This window comes from Myotis nattereri, assembly GCF_964212035.1.
Source record: "Myotis nattereri genome assembly, chromosome: 2".
Classification (NCBI taxonomy): domain Eukaryota; kingdom Metazoa; phylum Chordata; class Mammalia; order Chiroptera; family Vespertilionidae; genus Myotis; species Myotis nattereri.
Window position 1 is genome coordinate 26327468 of NC_138076.1, and position 18742 is coordinate 26346209.

Genomic DNA, 18742 nt, shown 5'->3' on the forward strand with positions numbered 1-18742 from the left:
GGGGGGGTGGGGGCGGGGGTTGTTGGGGCCCTGCCCCCTGCCACACACAGAGCCGCAGGGCGATCAGGGGGTTTGGGCGCTGCCCCCTGTCACGCTGATCCCGGTGCTGGGAGGCCTCGCTGCTCCGCTGATCCCGGTGCTGGGAGGCATATTACCCTTTTACTATATAGAATAGAGGCCTGGTGCATGGGTGGGGGCCGGCTGGGTGGGGGCCTGAAGGGTGTCCTGGATCAGGGTGGGGGTCGCCACTGGGGTGCCTGGCCAGTCTGGGTGACGGGATGATGGCTGTTTGCAGCTGGTCACACACCCTTCAGGGTGGGGGTCCCCACTGGAGTGCCTGGCCAGTCTGGCTGAGTAGCTGAGGGCTGTTTTCAGGCTGGGACTGAAGTTCCCAACCACTCCTTTTTTTCTTTTTCTTCTTTTTTTATTCCGGGCCAGCTTTAGCTCTGAGGCCTCGGCTGCTGAAAACAGGTTTCTGGCCTTTGTTTACTGTCTGTATTTGATACAATGTTGCGGTCCGGCTGGCTGAAGCTCCGCTGAGTAAATCAGGTTTCTGGGTTTTTTTTAGCTTCTTTATTCGCAACATAGTTGTTTAGAGTTGCAGCTGATAGGCCGGCAAGTCAGGCGGAGAACGCTCCGTCACTGAAGCAAGCAAGCCTCCCTGTTCGCATCAGCTGCCTGGCTGCCGGCCGCCATCTTGGCTGCCAGTTAATTTGCATATCTTGGCCCTACTCTGTGAGTGACAGGGGGATTAGCCAATGGGAAGGGTAATGGTCGTACACCAATTACCATGTTTCTCTTTTATTAGTGTAGATACCTAGCATAATGCCTGGGACATAGACATTAAGCAGAAATTTGAATGAATGTCTGAATATAGGCACCCGATTTAAAATAATCAGTCAAGAGTAATGGAGAGATTCAGTACTACAGAAACTTGCTATTCAACATGTGTGCTGTGCAGCAGTGGAATACTTGGGAACTTGTTAGAAATGCAAAATCTCAGGCCTCACCAAAGACCTGTAACTACATTTTAACAAGATTCCCAGATCCAAATTTGAAAAGCAGTGCTATACAAAATGGTACTTAATTATATTAAAAGTCATTAGTTTGATTCCCAATATGGGGCAGGTCACTATGCATTTGGGAAAAACAACTACAAGACTTTATCCTTACCCTAACCTTGAGCTTCAATAAACAAAATAAAGACCTTATATTGACAACTTTAACTTGTTCTTTTATTGGAGGAAGACAGACATTGTTACTAAAATATAGGACCAGCCCTAACTGGTTTGGCTCAGTGAACAGAGTGTCGACCTGTGGACTGAAGGGTCCCAGGTTCGATTCCAGTCAGGGGCATGTACCTTGGTTGCTGATCGATGTTTATCTCTCATTGGTGTTTCTAACTCTCTATCCCTTTCCCTTCCTCTCTGTAAAAAATCATTAAAAGATCTTATCTAATAAGAGGGAATATGCAAATTGACCATCACACCATAACAGTCAATATGGCTACACCCACAAAGGAGGCAGGGATTTCATAACACAAGATGGCTGAACCCACAGCAGAGGTCAAGTTCCCATTACAAGCCTTAACTAGCAATCAGCAGGGACCTGAGGCTGCGTGGCGCTGGGCCGGAGCAGGAGACCTGAGGCTGAGCTCCCCATCCAGCAGGGCTTGATGGGGAACCTCAGGCCGCACCCCCCACCCCAGTGCCAGGGGACCTCAGGCCGCACCCCCTGCTCCAGCACCGGGCCGTGGTACCTGAGGCCGCGCCCCTCGCCCGGCGGGGCTTGACAGGGGACCTCAGGCCATGCCCCCTGCCCAGCGAGGCTTGACGGGGGACCTCAGGCCATGCCCCCCCACCCCGGTGCCAGGCTGGGGGACCTCAGGCCGCGACCCCCGCCCGCGAGGCTTGACGGGGGAATTCAGGCTGCGACCCCCACCTGCAGGGCTTGACGGGGACCTCAAGGCATGCCCCCTGCCCTGGCCTGGGGGGCCTCAGGCCATGCACCCCACCCCAGGCCAGGCAACCTAAGGCCGCACCCCCCACCCTGCAGGGCTTGACAGGGGTGGGGCCGGCCAGGTCTGGGTCTCACGCAATTTCGAGGCGCACGTGGGTGGGCGGGGACTTGACTCTGGATTTCATGGCGTGCCCCAGACTCTGACAGGAGGATTTTCATATACATTGTAGTAATTTTCTTTCACCTCTGACACTTCTACTATAGAGAAAGGGCAAATAGCAATATTAAAATATTTCCTCTAATTAATTCCCTTTTAATGTGCATGAATTTTGTGCACTGAGTCACTAGTGTGTGTGTGTGTGTGTATACAGGCGTGTGCGCACACACACACACACACACATACATACATACATACATGGACCAAACAGGAGAACTGTTCAAATATTTTGCCTATTCCAAAGACAATGACCAGAAGACATCCATCTTAATTTAAATAAAATTATAGAGAATGTGAAAAACTATCTACATACTGTTTCTATGTCCTGCTTATTTGTTTGTTCGTTTTGTTACTCCTCATCCCAAGGATGTTTTTCCACTGATTTTTAGGGAGAGTAGAAGAGAGAGAGAGAAAGACAGAGAGAAACACTGATGTGAGAAACAAATCCATTGGTTGCCTCCTGCACGAGACGACCAGGGCTCAGGCCAGGGAGGAGCCTGCAACCAAGCAAGGTACATGCCCTTGACTGGAATCGAACCCGGGACCCTTTGGTCCACAGGCCTACGCTCTATCCACTGAGCCAAACCAGCTAGGGCTCTATATCCTGTTAGAACTGATATGTGTTCATGAAAACTTCAAAATATGACAGTTATCTTGTGGGTTAATAAATTGATTTGTTTTGTTTTGTTTTACTGGAAAAAGAAGAGGGAAGTCAGCACTACTTCCTGCTATTTATTTTTAAAAACAAAGGCTAAAAAACTATTGGAGCTATGACCTACTCACACTAAAAACAATCTTTAAAAGTAGTTGCTTGCTCTGGTCAGTTTGCCCACAGACTGAAGTGTCCCGGGTTCAATTCTGGTCAAGGGCAAGTATCTCAGTTGCAAGCTCGATACCCAGCCCTGGGCCCTAGTTAGGGCTCGTGCAAGAGGCAACCAATCAATGTGTCTCTCTCACATCAATGTTTTCTCTCTCTCTCCCCCATTCCTTTCACTCTCTCTAAAAATCAATGGAAAAACCTTCTCCGGTGAGGATTTTAAAAAATTAAAAAAGGTAGCTACTTGGTGAATTTGGTGATTTAGGTACAATTACTATCCCTGTTTCACAGAAAAGGAAAGTGAAGCTAATGGAGGGTAATGTAACTTAGAAGTCAAACAACAAATAAATGATGAGGCTAAGATCGTAGTCTTCTACAAGCCCTAAACTAATCAGAACGAGTATTGTATTAATTCTGTACCAATTCACCAGAACTTCGGTTTATCTCAATTATGAATTCATAGTGGTGGTGTTTTTTTTCTTTTGACCACTCCACTAGCCTCTATATTCTAGCTCCTATACTTTAGCTATACTAGTATTTTCTTGGACAAATCACTTGACCTCTATCAGCCTTTGTTTCATCTATAAAATATATAACCTCCTTAAAGTATTGTTGTGACCTAAGTATAATATGCAGCATATAATATTTATTCAAAATTATATAGATTTCAAATACAAGTACTATGTAACATGCACTTAAAAAGACTGACAAACAAATAGAGTTTCCCTGCCATCAGTAGAAAAGTAATAGGTTAAGATTTTTATTTGGGGGGAAAGGGGCATCATTCTACAGGACAGAAACCTACCAGTATAGGCCACTACTTACAAGAGACTCACCAAAAAGACCTAGATATTCTTTTTCTTTTCTTATTGTTTTTTTTAATCCTCACCTGAGGATATTTTTCCATTGTTTTTTTTTTTTTTTTTTTTTAGGATAGAAGGGAGGGTGGGTGGGGGAGAGACAGAAACACTGATATGAGATAGACACATTGATTGGTTGCCTCCCACATGCAGGATCGAACCTGTAACCCAGGTATGTGCCCTGACCAGGAATCAAACCCAAAACCCTCTGGTGCGTGGGTTGACAGTCTAACCATTGAGCAATACTGGCCAGGGGGCAAAAGACCTAGATATTTCTTAAAGCAACATCATCATAACAGCTTAAAAAAAAACTGAACAAATTTCTGATTAACTCTAAGAATTGCTTGCTTTTAAGCAATTGATTTAAGATAGCTGATCTATAGAATTTGTAGCTCGTCAGTAGGCTGGCAGAACAAACTCCAATGAGGGTGAAAGAATGGAGTAAAAAATGGATGATTCTTCCTTTATCAAACTGCCAAAGATCAAAAAGTTTGATACCACTATGATTCCCTGGGTGTAGGGAAACAAGAACTGTTATATACTTGTTGGTGAATCTCTATGAAGAAAAATTCAGAAATACAAAATTACAAAGGAATACATTCTTTGACCTAATTATTCCACTTCTAGGAACTGAAAGTAAAATGACAAATGAAGGAGGTTATTCAACTGACTACTGTTTATAATCATAGGAAACTGGAAATGTACATCCATCAGCCAGGGTCTAGTTTTATAAATTATGGTACACCCATACAATGGAATATCACCAAGCTTTCTGTACTGATATGAAACACACTTAAGATATTGTTGTTGCCGAAACCGGTTTGGCTCAGTGGATAGAGCGTCAGCCTGCGGACTGAGAGGTCCCGGGTTCGATTCCGGTCAAGGGCATGTACCTGGGTTGCGGGCACATCCCCGGTGGGGGATGTGCAAGAGGCAGCTGATCGATGTTTCTCTCTCATCGATGTTTCTAACTCTCTCTATCTCTCTCCCTTCCTCTCTGTGAAAAATCAATAAAATATATTTTAAAAAAAAATATTGTTGTTACATGGGGAGAAAAAAACTAAGGTGCAAAACAATGTATTAAGGTATGTTATTAACTGTGGGAGGGGGGAACAAAAGGAAAAATAAATATATAGTGATGTGGGGTTTATTAAAGTATGTATTTTATTGATTTCAGAGAAGGAAGGGAGAAACAGAAACATCAATGATCAGAGAGAATCACTGATTAGCTGCCTCCTGCATGCCTCCATTGGGGACCGGGAATCAAACCGTGACCTCCTGATTCATAAGTAAACGCTCAACCACTGAGCCACACCAGCTGAGCAATAAAGTGATTGTTTTTAAACACACAGAATCTCCTTAGAAGGTAGAAAAGAAACAAAACTCACTGGCTGCCTCCCAGAACTGGTTAGCAAGGGACTGGGACTTAGGAGAATACTCTCCATGGAATATTCTTCTGTACTTTTTAAATTTTATGTACTAATAAATATTTTCTATTAGGAAAACATAACTTATTAAAGTTTAAAAAAAATACTACATGGTTAATAGAGAACAAATATTACCTTGAAGGAGGTAGCAAATGGTACTTTTCAGGTGAGTTATCAAACATTTGCAGAAAACATCTAAAACTCCTTTTCTCCTTTTAATTTATAGAGCCTATAAATTTTGAGAGGATAAATGATTCAGCTTCTAAGTTTATTAAGTGAGTTAATGCTTTTTTAAAATCAACCTGTTTCTAACATTCCACTCGCCAGTTTAAGCCCGACAGTTTCAATTCAACAAACATTTTCTGAGCATCTTACAAAGTACCGGGAACTGGATACAAAGATTAATAACACATATGACTTGATAAATGCTTTAACAGATGGATGTAATAAATGTTAAAGGAGTACCTACTTTTTTAATGCTTGTCATTTTCATGAACAAGAGGCAGTCTGATGTGGCTGAAGGCGTCCTGGACTTGAAAGAGACCTGGGCTCTAGTTCCATTTATTCCCTTAATTAAGCATATAATTCTGATTAAAACCTGACTATCATAGCATGAATTGCCTTCCTTACTATACACACACACACACTGAGTGGCCAGATTATTATGACCACCTGACGTTTGTAGGCAAATTAGCTATAATTTCGCACTGACATTGCTAGAGGGCCAGACCATTATAAATAGGGAAGCAGGTTGTTTACCACGACAGTAGAAGTGATTTTTTTTCTGAAGATATGGGTAAACAACGCGATTTAACAGCCATTGAACGAGGGATACACACACACACACACACACACACAGAGACACACACACAGACACACACACACACACACTGAGTGGCGAGATTATTATGACAACCTGTCGATTGTAGGCAAATTAGCTGTACAATGCATCATATGGGATATGGAAGCCAAAGGGCTGTTCGAACACCTTTGCTGTCTGCAGTTACCAAGATAAAATGCCTCCAATTCGCACAGGAACACAAGGATTGGACAGTTGAGCGTTGGAAAAAAGTCATGTGGTCCGATGAATCACGTTTCCAGTTGCATCATCCAGATGGCAGAGAATTTGGCGGAAACAGCATGAAAGCATGCACCCCACATGCATGAGTACAACCCTTCAACTGGTGGGGCAGTGTTATGGTTTGGGGCATGTTTTCCTGACATGATTTGGGCCCTTTAATTTGTGTGGAACAATGTCTGAATAGCACAACATACCTAAGTATCATTGCTGATCAAGTTCATCCTATCATGTTGATGGCGTATCCCAATGGAGATGGCTTCTTCCAACAAGACAATGCGCCATGCCACGGTGCTCGTATTGTGCAGGAGTGGTTTCAAGAACATGAGGGAGACTTTACCTTGCTTAGGTGGCCGCCACAATCACCAGATCTCAATCCAATTGAGCATTTGTGGGACAAAGTTAAAAGAGCCATCAGGCAGCTGGTTCCACAACCATCAAATCTCACAGAACTGGACAGTGCTACTCATCAGGCATGGTGTCAGATTCCTCGCATCACCTTTCAATATCTCTTGGAGTCAATGCCAAGAAGAATCGCCGCAGTATTGAAGGCAAAAGGTAGCCCAATGAAGTGCTGATGGGGTGGTCATAATAATCTGGCCACTCAAAATATATATATATATATTTTATATATATACAATTTATATATATTTTATATATATATATATATATATTATATATACACACACACACACACATACACACACACACACACACACACACACATATATCGCCCATGTTTAAAGGCTGTTAAATCGCATTGTTTACCCATATCTTCAGAGAAAAATCACTTCTGTCGTGGTAAACTACCTGCTTTCCTATTTATAATGGTCTAGCCCTCTAGCAACTTCAGGGCAAAATTATAGCTAGTTTGCCTACAAACGTCAGGTGGTCATAATAATCTGGCCACTTGGTGTATATCTAAAATAGAGAAATATGCTAATTAACCAGGACACCGTAACGGGTCGACCGGACAGGAGGAGGTTGTATGTGCAGCATCGGGGGTGGGGTAGCAGGGGCCTCCGCACGCCTGGGCTGGGGGGAGGGCTGATCAGCAGCAGCCACAGCTGCTTCAAGGGCTGGAGAGGGAGGCAGGGCCAGACACGTGACTCGAGGGTGGGTGGTGCCGCACAATTTCGAATCGTGTGCTGGGCTCCTAGTGTTATATATGACTAGAGGCCCAATGCACGAAAATTCATGCAAGAGTAGACCCTCCTTCCCCTTGCATCCAGGACCTGGGCGGCTTCCCTCCAGCTCCACCTTCGTCCGGAATGATGTCCAGAAGGACATCTGGTCTAATTAGCATATTACCCTATTATTATTATAGATATACGTGAAAGCAAAATCCTTTAAAATCTGTGAGACACTTCAGAAACATGTTATAACCATCCAGATAAAGTTTTGGAGAAAAAGACTTTACCCCTTTTCCTTCTCTGGCTTTCTTGGCTGAAGTTATGAGTTCTCTGCTTAGCTTAAGTTATCAGAAATAAAATTATTTTTCTCATTCTTTCAAAGATAGTAGATGATGGAGCCAACCCACTTGTAAAGCATTCAAATAGAGTAAAAGATGAGCCCTGCCGGCGTGGCTCAGTGGTTGAGTGTTGACCTATGAACCAGGAGCTCAGGGTTCGATTCCCAGTCAGGGCACATGCCTGGATTGTGCACTCGATCCCCAGTGTGGGGTGTGCAGGAGGCAGCTGATCAACGATTCTCTCTTATCATTAACCCTTTGAGTGCCAACCAATATCCTAGGAACTATGCTAAAATTGCCAAGGCATTTTTGCTGATTTTACAGCAGTTTAGGAAAAAAATTATGAATCGCAAGGAACTGAAGTTACATATTCAGTATCTTCCACAAAATCATCATCTTCACAGCAAGAATTGACATATTTAGCAATATCGTCATCACTAATAAAAGCAGACTTAGAACTGGACCCTGCAGGAGGAGCGCGGGAGCGCTCCTGGCACTTTTGGCGAAAGACAGGAGGAGCATGATGGCGCTCCCCGGCACTCTAGGGGTTAATGTTTCTATCTCTCTCTCTCCCCCTCTCCCTTCCTCTCTGAAATCACTAAAAATATTCTTTTTAAAAAAAGAGAGTAAAAGATGAGTTTTTACTGAAAATTACATATATAAAATCCCAAACAAAAGCAGGTATTCAACAGCAACTAAAAGCTGGGGCTTACACAGTACATTTACTAAAGCCTTGATGCTCTTTCAAATGAGGGTTGAGAGCAACAGGCAGCCTAGGATGGCAGCAACAAGAGCAAAAAGGGCCAATATCAAGTGACAACAGTTGTGGTTTTCATGCTGGCCACCTTACAGCCTTCTTAATGATATGCTTTGTTAGTGCTCTAAATTTGAAGTTCTTTGTTTAAAGTCTTGGGCTATTCTTATGCAATGAGAAGAATGTGTTTACCTCTGCCACTACTGCTGTTACCCTGTAGAATAATTCTTCAGATAAAACATATCCTTTCTTCTACCATTAAAAAGAAAAAAGATAATGTATCCTGCTGGCTTGGAGGTTACCCTATCACATACCTTAGCCATATAAAATGCTAATGAATGTTTACTGGGGAGAGTAGTGACTTTAAAACCAAGTTCTAAAAGTTAGACATGTGATTTGGTATTTTATTCATATTCAATTAAACATTTATTATGGGCCTATGTTTTGCTTCTAGGCCTTTGTACATGCTGTCCCCTTTGCAGGAACAACTCTTTCCCACACCACCCATGTGCTTCCCCACCTCACTAACCTCTAACATGTAACTTCCTTTGAGAAGATTTCCCTAACATCTCCCACCGGCTGTGTTTCCACCGCACTGTTTTATCCCATCAGAGAACTTAACCACTGTGTGTTAATCACAGGGACTATATTTCCTTTACTCATGACCTAATCACTATGCTGGCACCTGGAAGATGTTCCATAAATACCTGTACAGTATACCAGACATCGTGCTAGATAAACAGGTATACAAAGGTGAAAAACAAGATCCTAAATTCAATGTCTAATAGGAGAGGCTAACGCATACAATGTAAAACAAGCTATGATGGAGTTATGTACAAGATAGGAGGGGCATAAAGAGAACTGAATCAGCTTGGAAGCAGGATAGGTGGAAGAAAGGGAAGAAAGCAGCAGAAAGAGTATATGCCTAAACCAGTGGTTCTCAACCTTCTGGCCCTTTAAATACAGTTCCTCATGTTGTGACGCAACCATAAAATTATTTTCGTTGCTACTTCATAACTGTAATGTTGCTACTGTTATGAATCGTAATGTAAATATCCGATATGCAGGATGGTCTTAGGCGACCCCTGTGAAAGGGTCGTTCGACCGCCAAAGGGGTCGCGACCCACAGGTTGAGATCCGCTGGCCTAAACTAAGTCTGCAAGGTTAAATTAGTGCTAGTTGGTGACAAAGAGGGAAAGAATGATCATTCCAATGAGAGATAAAACATAGAAGCAAGAGAAAATAAAAATGAGGTGGATCTGAGGAACTGTAAGTAGTTTGAAATACACAGTTCTAAAACCTTAGTAAGCATCTGATTCCGAAGGAGGAAGAGCTTATCAACATACAAGTTGCTGGACCTCACACCCAGTTTGTTAAATGATAGGCCAGGAATATAGCCCCAAAATTTGCATTTCCAACAAGTTTTCAGGTGACACTACTGCTACTTCTAATCCCAGGACCACACTTGGAGAGCCACTGGTATAGTGGGACATAGAGAGCATGTAAAAATATAGTAGTAGACAAGTTTGAAACAATGCAGGGGGTAAAGAAGCAAATTAAAAATCACATACTAGTCCTGGCTGGTTTGGCTCAGTGGATAGAGTGTCGGCCTGCGGACTGAAGGGTCCCGGGTCTGATTCCAGTTAAGGGCACATGACCAGGTTGTGGGCTCGATCCCCAGTGTGGGGGTGTGCAGGAGGCAGCCGATTGGTGATTCTCTCTCATCACTAATGTTTCTATCTCCCCCTCTCCCTTCCTCTCTGAAATAAATTTTTAAAAAAATTTTTTTTTTAAATCACATACCATGCCATGGAACTTGGCACTGAAGGGTTTTAAGAAATAATTTTAATTTTAGAAAGATGATGATAATAGCTAATATTTATAGAGCACAGGACTTCATGTATTCTGTACTGCCCAGCAGCTACTAGCCATATGCTGCTATTTCAATTAAATTACAATTAAATAAAATTTAAAATTCAGTTTTTCAGTCAATCAGTCACATTTCAAGAGCTGGCTACTGTACTGAGCACAGATAAAGATTATGCTATTATCGCACAAAGCTCGATTAGACAGCACTGGTGTGTATTTACTCATTAAATCTTGACAACTTCATTATGAGATAGGCATGGCATAGTCCCCATTTTACAGAAAGAAATGTGGCAAAGAAAGATTAAACAAATTATCCAACGTCATAAAACAAGTCGTGCTAAAATGAGATCCAAATCCAGATAGTCTGGACCTTGAGCCTGTGTTCTTAATTGTGTTTTAATACGATCATTTTTGGCAGTAATGGGAACTGGAGGAAGACGATGATGGTGGAAGGAAAACCAATGTGGAAGCTACTAGGGTAAACCAGGAGAGAAATGACAAGAACCTACACTAAAAAAGTAGCAGCTAGAATGGAGAAGAGGTTAATTAAAAGAGTTGTTACAGAAGTAGGAAAAATGGGGATGAACCCTGGCAGGTGTGACTCAGTTGGTTAGAGTGTCCTCCCATATCCTGAAAGGTGGAGGGTTTGATTCCTGGTCAAGGCATATACTCAGGTTGCAGATTCGGGATGCATACGGGAGGCAATTGATTGATGTTTTTCTCTCTCTCTCTCCCTCTCTCTCTCCTTTCCTCTCTCTAAAATTGATTTAAAAAAACAAACAAACAAACAAACATCCTCTGGTGAGGATTAAAAAAAAAAAGGTGGGGATGAACTAGAACTGAATCCAAAAGAGGTGCAAATAAGGTATAGGAGATAACTAGTAATCAGAGTCAATGGCAATGTCTCCCACCACAGTAAGAAATCAGAAGAGCAAGTTGGAGGAGGGTGATAAATTCCACCTGGGTCATCATGAATTTGGAGTGACTGGGATAAGACACCACATAGTGAGAGAGATGTCTGGAGTGAAAAAGAGATATTTGGATTCAGATATGAATTTAATATAGAGGAGATAAGTCTAGAGATAACTCAGAAAAGTTGAAACAATTAAGTGGGCAAAGAACAGAACCTTAGGGAATCCAACAAGTAAGATTTTTTGAAAGGCAAAAGATAAAAAGCCAGTAACTAAAAATGAATTACCAGAAAAATGGAAGGAGCAGGGAAGACACCTAGGGAGATAGAATTATCCCAGAAGTCAAATGAGGAGAGACTATGGTCAACAAGTTCTAAATGCTAAAAGACACAAACTAAAAACTATTCACAAGTCTTCTTAATGGTGCTCAAGGAACAAAGGCCAGATTACAACGTATTTGGAATGAATATAGCCTTTTTTTAAAAAAGCAGCAGCAGCTTCAAAATGAAGGGAAGGAGACAGAGTGTAGATGGAGAGAAGGATCTGAAGTGGTTTTTGATTGTTTTTATTTTAATTTGACACTTCCCCACCTTAAGGGGCAAAGAGTGATGGAACAAGCCCCCTGAGACAGGAGAGAACAGGATCCTGCACATAAATGGAAAGATTAGCTCTAGACAAGACACTTCTTTTACATCTTCTGAAAAGGTAGCAAGGGGGTAACAGTAAGTACAGATGTATTTAGGTTAGTTTGGGAAGGTATAAGTTGAATGAGCTCATTTGGTCACAAAGATTCTATTTGAAGAAGTAGGATATTGCAGTGTCTGTTAAAAATAAGAAAGGCAAAAGGGTTGGAGGAAACACTGAACTGCAGCAAGAGAACAAGACTACAGACACAGACATACATCCCCAAGCAGATGGCAGAGCTAAGATTAGAGGTCACATATTTCTAAGTGACACCTCACCACATGGTTTGTGCAATTTTCATCAAAATGATAAACCGCCCCAAATAGGAGCAGAGAGAGAAAATGGTTGGCTTAATTTCAAGGTTTGGGTTATCAATTAGATACAAGAGTGAAATAACTGAAGTGATAAACCAGAATGCCAAGTAACTAGAAGAAAAGGCAACCTTGAGTGGTGGGCACCCAATGGAATCACACAGGGGACCCTTCTTGAAACTATGTACTGTCTGAGACCTTGATGAAATAAAAGAGCAAGTGCAGTTGGAATTAGTAGAGAAAGGTTATGGCAGTTATGGTCAGGGAGTAGAATAAAAGAGAATTTCGGTTTCCGAAGTACACTGTCCTGGATTCAAAGTGTGCTCATGAAAGGAAGTGTGATGTTTTTTCCTGTATTTGTCTGAATTTCCATTATTAGGTAAAAAGTAGCTACTCCTTCTGTCCCCTAATTTCCTAAGCCACTTCCCATTATACTAGAGATGTTGGTTCTAGTGTTAGAACAGTGGTTCTCAAGCCTGGCTATAAGATGCACACAAAGACTTAAAACAAAACTGAAATCTGCACCCCATTGCTAGAGTATAATTTAATTGGTTCTGTGTTTACTATTTTAAGGCTCATCTGGCAATTCTAAAGTGGATTTAGTGTCAAGACCACTGCTTTAGAAAGAACAGGGCTTTAGATTTATGTAACAAAATTCAAGAAAACTGACTCGCATGAGAAGAATTGTGATAACTAAAGCAGGAAAACAGTGAAAGAGGATCTAAACTGGTATTTAAAGATGTCCCAAATATAAAAGTTGGAAAACCATTAAAGCACAGCATCACATTCAACACAAAGAAAATGTAATGTTTCCATGAGTTCTGTTACAGGCTCTAGAAAATTTAAGAGTTAAATGCTTCACTGTAGGCCAATGACTAAGAAAAAAGAAAAATCCGCACTCTACTAAGCAGAAAGAATTGAAAAACAACATTTAACACCAGCTCTCCTAGGTCAAGGACAGTTCACAATTCCTTGGAGGAAAAAGCAGCCTACAATATAAGCATAATAACCTCCCACATACATGGAATCCACCTCTCCAGCACAAGAAGTAAACAGCAAAGGAATCAGCTGTCTTTCACACAAAGATTTTCAGTTTTTAGCTCCCACATGTTCTTTCTACATCATTTTCTCCTTAACAAGTTTTACCAATAATCTTAAAACCACCAATCTCTATATATAAAAGGCTAATATGCAAAGTGTTCCCTCGGGAGTTTGACCGGGAGTTCGATCACTCTCAATGATGTGCGCTGATTACCAGGGGGCGGCGCAGAACAAAGGAAGCCCCAATCAGCCCTGATCACCAGCCAGGTCTAGGGACCCTACCAATACACAATTTTGTGCACCGGGCCTCTAGTTATTTTATAAATAACTGAGCCCAATCTAACCTTTATTTGCCACTATTCTAATATATGTGCTAAGTTTTATGACAAAGTAATGCAGAGATAAACTGTTACTATAAAGATAAAAATGGCAAACATGATGTTATCTACTACCATCCCTTTAAGATTTGAGTACTAGTATTACAATCACCCAGAATCAAGATACTATCCTATCTAATAAAGGTGGAATATTCTAATTGACCCTCACACCATCGCAAAGATAGCGGCACCCACAGCCAATAAGGCGAGAGTATGCTAATTGACTGCCCCACCCTCAAAGATGGAGACACCCACGGCCACAAGATGGCCTGCAGAGGGCAGTTGTGCGCAATCAGGCCAGCAGGGGAAGGCAGTTGGGGGTGACTGGACCAACAGGGGAGGGCAGTTGTGGGTGACCGGCAGGGAAGGGCAGTTGGGGGCGATCAGGCTGGTAGGGGAGCAGTTAGGCATTGATCAGGCTGGCAGGGGAGTGGTTAAGGGGCAATCAGGCAGGCAAGCGGTTGGGAGCCAGCAGTCCCGGATTGAGAGAGGGATGTCCCAGATTGGAGAGGAGGCAGGCTAGGCTGAGGGACACCCAACCCCCCACAATCCCCCATGCATGAAATTCGGGCCTCTAGTATATACGTAACAGTGAATGATAAACTACATACTTTTTTTTTTTTAATATATTTTATTGATTTTTTACAGAGAGGAAGGGAGAGAGATAGAGAGTTAGAAACATCGATGAGAGAGAAACATCGATCAGCTGCCTCCTGCACATCTCCCACTGGGGATGTGCCCGCAACCCAGGCACATGCCCCCGACCGGAATCGAACCTAGGACCCTTCAGTCCGCAGGCCGACGCTCTATCCACTGAGCCAAACTGGTCTCGGCAACTACATACTTTTATTGTTGTTGCTTACTGATTTGAGATAGAGACAAACATCTATTTGTTGTTTCATTTACTTATGCATTTATTGGCTGATTCTTGTATGTGCCCTGACTGGAGATTGAACCCGCACTCTTGACATATTGGGATGATGCTCTAACCAACTGAGTTACCCAGCCAGGGCCCAAACTGTATACACCGAATCCACCCATACTTAATGCCTTTAATAAGAATTATTTCACAGATTAATAGAAAGCCTTGTACTTTCCTAACTCAGTCTTAAAATTTTCAAGTTCAAACCAATTATCCAAGTCACTCAGAGGTCATCTGAGCTGTAGATTTTCTGAAAATCAGTCCTAACTGTAAGTGGACATTTTTTTTCAAAACTCCAGGAGTGCCCTAGCTGGTTTGGCTCCGTGGATAGAGCGTTGGCCTGCGGACTCAAGGGTCCCAGGTTCGATTCCGGTCCAGGGCATGTACCTTGGTTGCAGGCACGTCCCCAGTGGGGAGTGTGCAGGAGGCAGCTGATTGATATTTCTCTCTCATCGATGTTTCTAACTCTCTATCCCTCTCCCTTCCTCTCTGTAAAAAAAATCAATAAAATATATTAAAAACAACAACAACAACAACAAAACAAAACTCCAGGAGTGCTTTTTCTGGCGGCATTAAGATCACTCAACATGTTCTTCTAATATTTAGATAGGCGTGCCCTCCTTGGGGTACACCCACTCAAATCTCCTTTTCCAGTAAATTTTCTTTCTCCTAAACTCTAAGATTCCCCACAAGACTTGCAACCAAGGAAGCAATGGGCAGCAGCTGCTCATCCTGGGCTAATTCCATGAACTTGTCTCTAAGGCCCCATTTCTGACTTTCCAGTGAGCTAACAGCAGCTCCACTTTGGCTCACTTCTTTCCCATAATGTTTCTAGATAGACAAAGCAGCCCTGCCTATACTCTCTCCTGTTGCTTCTTCTATCCTAGGCCCTTCCTTGTTTCACTGTCCCCAGCTTTAATATATTCTCAAATTAAAATAAAATTAAATTAATAATATTTAGCTAAACACATAAGAAGATTCTAATTTCTCTAATTTGGACAATAAGAAAGCAGTCCCTCCCTGCTCCCCCAAAAACTGTTTTGACTTTTAGAGCATATAGCTATCTTCAAACACTGAAACAACTGGATTTACATATATGTGGTTTAAAAAAAACACCAAAATTCTCTAGACCAGGGTTTTATTCTATGGTTTCCATGAAGGGTGTTCTACATACATCAGTTTATACTCATTGCTCTCTAATACTTTAAAGCATTACTGCAGTCTAGAAAAAAAGCACAGAACTGAGAAGAGTCTGATCACTTCTCCCAGATGTGACTAACTTGCTGTGTGGCACGCGGCAAGATACTTAAATCTCCTTGGCCTTCAGTTTCTCTATTTGTGAAAATTAGAATCACTGTTATCTAAGATTGCTATAAAAAAGTCTACAAACTGCAGAAGACTCAATTCTAAGAATTTATCTATACTTTGTAAACATAATATAATCCAACTATAAAACAAAACCTTAATCAACACTACACCCTGACTTACTTTTACTTAGCAAGTCTTTTTATATATTTTTTTTTTTATTGATTTCAGAGAGGAAGGGAGAGGGAATAAGAGATAGAAACATCAATAACGAGAGATAACTATCAATTGGCTGCTTCCCGCATGACCCACACTGGGGATTGAGCATGTGCCCTGAATGAGAACCCAACTGTGACTTCCTGGTTCATAAGTCCACATTCAACCACTGAGCCACACTAGTCAATCTTTTTTTTTTTTAATTGCTGGCAGTTAAAAACTATTTTAACCTAGAATGGCACTCTGCAAATCTAAATTATAACCTCTATGCTTAATTTCAGCCCTTAACCAAGTAGTGCCATACTATGAACTGTTTCTTCACCTGTTCCCTAAATCAAGTTCAAAGTAATTCTTTGAACTTGAATTTATAGAGTTATGTATAGTGCTGATGAAAGACATCTATTGGGAACGACGACTTTCCTGTCAAAGGAAAGTCCAGAAAGAAACAACCTAGATATTCCTGGGAACCAGCTGCAGCTGAATGAGTCTTAATCCTGCTCCAGCTGGGAAAAGCACAAGAGTGAAGTCGAAATGTTCTAATTCATTTGCTGCAGATCCTTTGTGAACTGACTCCACCCTGAGTAGCCAGTTAGTAAACAACTGTACCAGAAATGAGGCTCTTAATAATTCCTAAACAAAAGATTTGTTTGTTTCTTTAAAAAGTTTTAAATCGCAGCATGAAAAGTATTTATTGTAATTTAAGAAAGGCTTCCCAATTCACTAGAAAAAAAATGTTTAATTCTACTTTAACCAGCAAATTTGGTGCCTAGATTCATTCAGTCCTCTCACGTAGCTAAGAACCAAGTTGGTGTAAAAAACATATTGTCTCCAATATTTGAAATAGACAAGAAAGAAAAAAAAAAAGCTCTCAAGGAGATTCTTATAATTTCAAGAGACCTAGAATGATATACTTTTTTCCAGTTTCATCAAACAGTTCCTATTACCTATTCTCCTTCATAGTATTCAAAATAAATGCCATGTAGCCCTAGCTGGTTTGGCTCAGTGGAGAGAGCATCAGACTGCGAACCAAAGAGTCTCAGGTTCGATTCCAGTCCAGGGCAAGGGTATGTTCCTGGGTTGCAGGCTCCTCCTCGGCCTGGGCTCTGGTTGGAGCATGTGCAGGAAGCAACCAATCAATGTTTCTGTCACATCAATATTTCTCTCTGTCTTTCCCTTTCTCACTTCTACTTTCTCTAAAAATCAATGGAAAAATAGACCTACTGTGAAGATTAAGGAAAAAAAAAAGGTAAATATAGGGTAAAATAGTGCTGGCCCATGTGTCAGAATGAACTAAATAAAAAAAAAAATAAAATAAAAAACAGCAAGGCCCTAAACAGTTTGGCTCAGTGGATAGAACTTGGGCCTGCGGACTAAAGGGTCCCAGGTTCGATATCGATCAGGGGCACATGCCCCGGTTGCAGGCTCGATCCCCAGTGGGAGACATACAGAAGGCAGCCAATCAATGATTCTCTCATCATTAATGTTTCTATCTCTCTCCCTCTTCCTTCCCCTCTGAAACCAATAAAAATATTTTTTAAAAATAAGGCAGATGCCCTGACTGGTTTGGCTCAGTGGATAGGGTGTCGGCCTGTGGACTTAAGGATCCCAGGTTCAATTCTGGTCAAGGGCATGTGCCTTGGTTGCGGGCACATCCGGGGGGTGTGCAGGAGGCAGCTGATCTGTGTTTCTCTCTCATCGATGTTTCTGGCTCTCTATTCCTCTCTGTAAAAAATCAATAAAATATATTTTAAAATATATATATAATAATAATTAGGCAGCAAGGATAAAGAAAAAGACAATGGCCCTGACCAGTTTGGCTCAGTGGCTAGAGCGTCGGCCTGTGGACTGAAGAGTCCCAGGTTCAATTCCGGTCAAGGGCATGTACCTTGGTTGCAGGCACATCCCCAGTAGGGGGTGTGCAGGAGGCAGCTGATCGATGTTTCTCTCTTATCGATGTTTCTAACTCTATCCCTCTCCCTTACTCTCTGTAAAAAAATCAATAAAATATATTTTTTTAAAAAAGAAAAGAAAAAGACAATGTATTTTGCATACATTCATTTTACATTTGGTGTTTTATGAGAAGCAATAATAAAAATTTGTATTACTTAATGTTATTAAAGGGCTATTATATAAATATATTATGCCTATAAAACTTAACCATGTGAAGTTCTTTTAAAACTTCATTAAGGAAGTACATGTTAAAGCACTCAGAACAATGCCCAATACATTGTTAGCCTTTAACAAATGTTAGCTATTGATAGGTTTCTATAAGCAACTGCTTATATTCTCTTAACTTGCTGATATGGGGCAAAGAAAGAGGTGAAGATGCATAGATCATCTAGATCTCTATTCCTAAAGCAATTTGTGGTATATAATGTTTTTATTAATTTCTTCTCTTTATTTCATCCATTTATTAGAAGTTACCCCATGACAGAGTAAAGGTCAGTGGTTCCCAACCTTATTTTGGCCATGCCCTACCTAAGCATCTCTAAAAATCCTGATGCCCCTCTATGATATATAATT

The 18742-nt window shown here is 41.5% G+C and overlaps 1 protein-coding gene across 1 annotated transcript in view; it reads right to left on the reverse strand.

Annotated features, from left to right (window-relative positions):
* KAT6A (lysine acetyltransferase 6A) overlaps positions 1-18742 on the reverse strand; it is a 131098-nt gene that overhangs the window by 103072 nt on the left and 9284 nt on the right. Inside the window, exon 3 of the mRNA XM_081085002.1 lies at positions 5750-5848. Coding sequence (XP_080941128.1) covers positions 5750-5848 — 99 coding nt within the window. The remainder of the gene's footprint in view (positions 1-5749; positions 5849-18742) is intronic.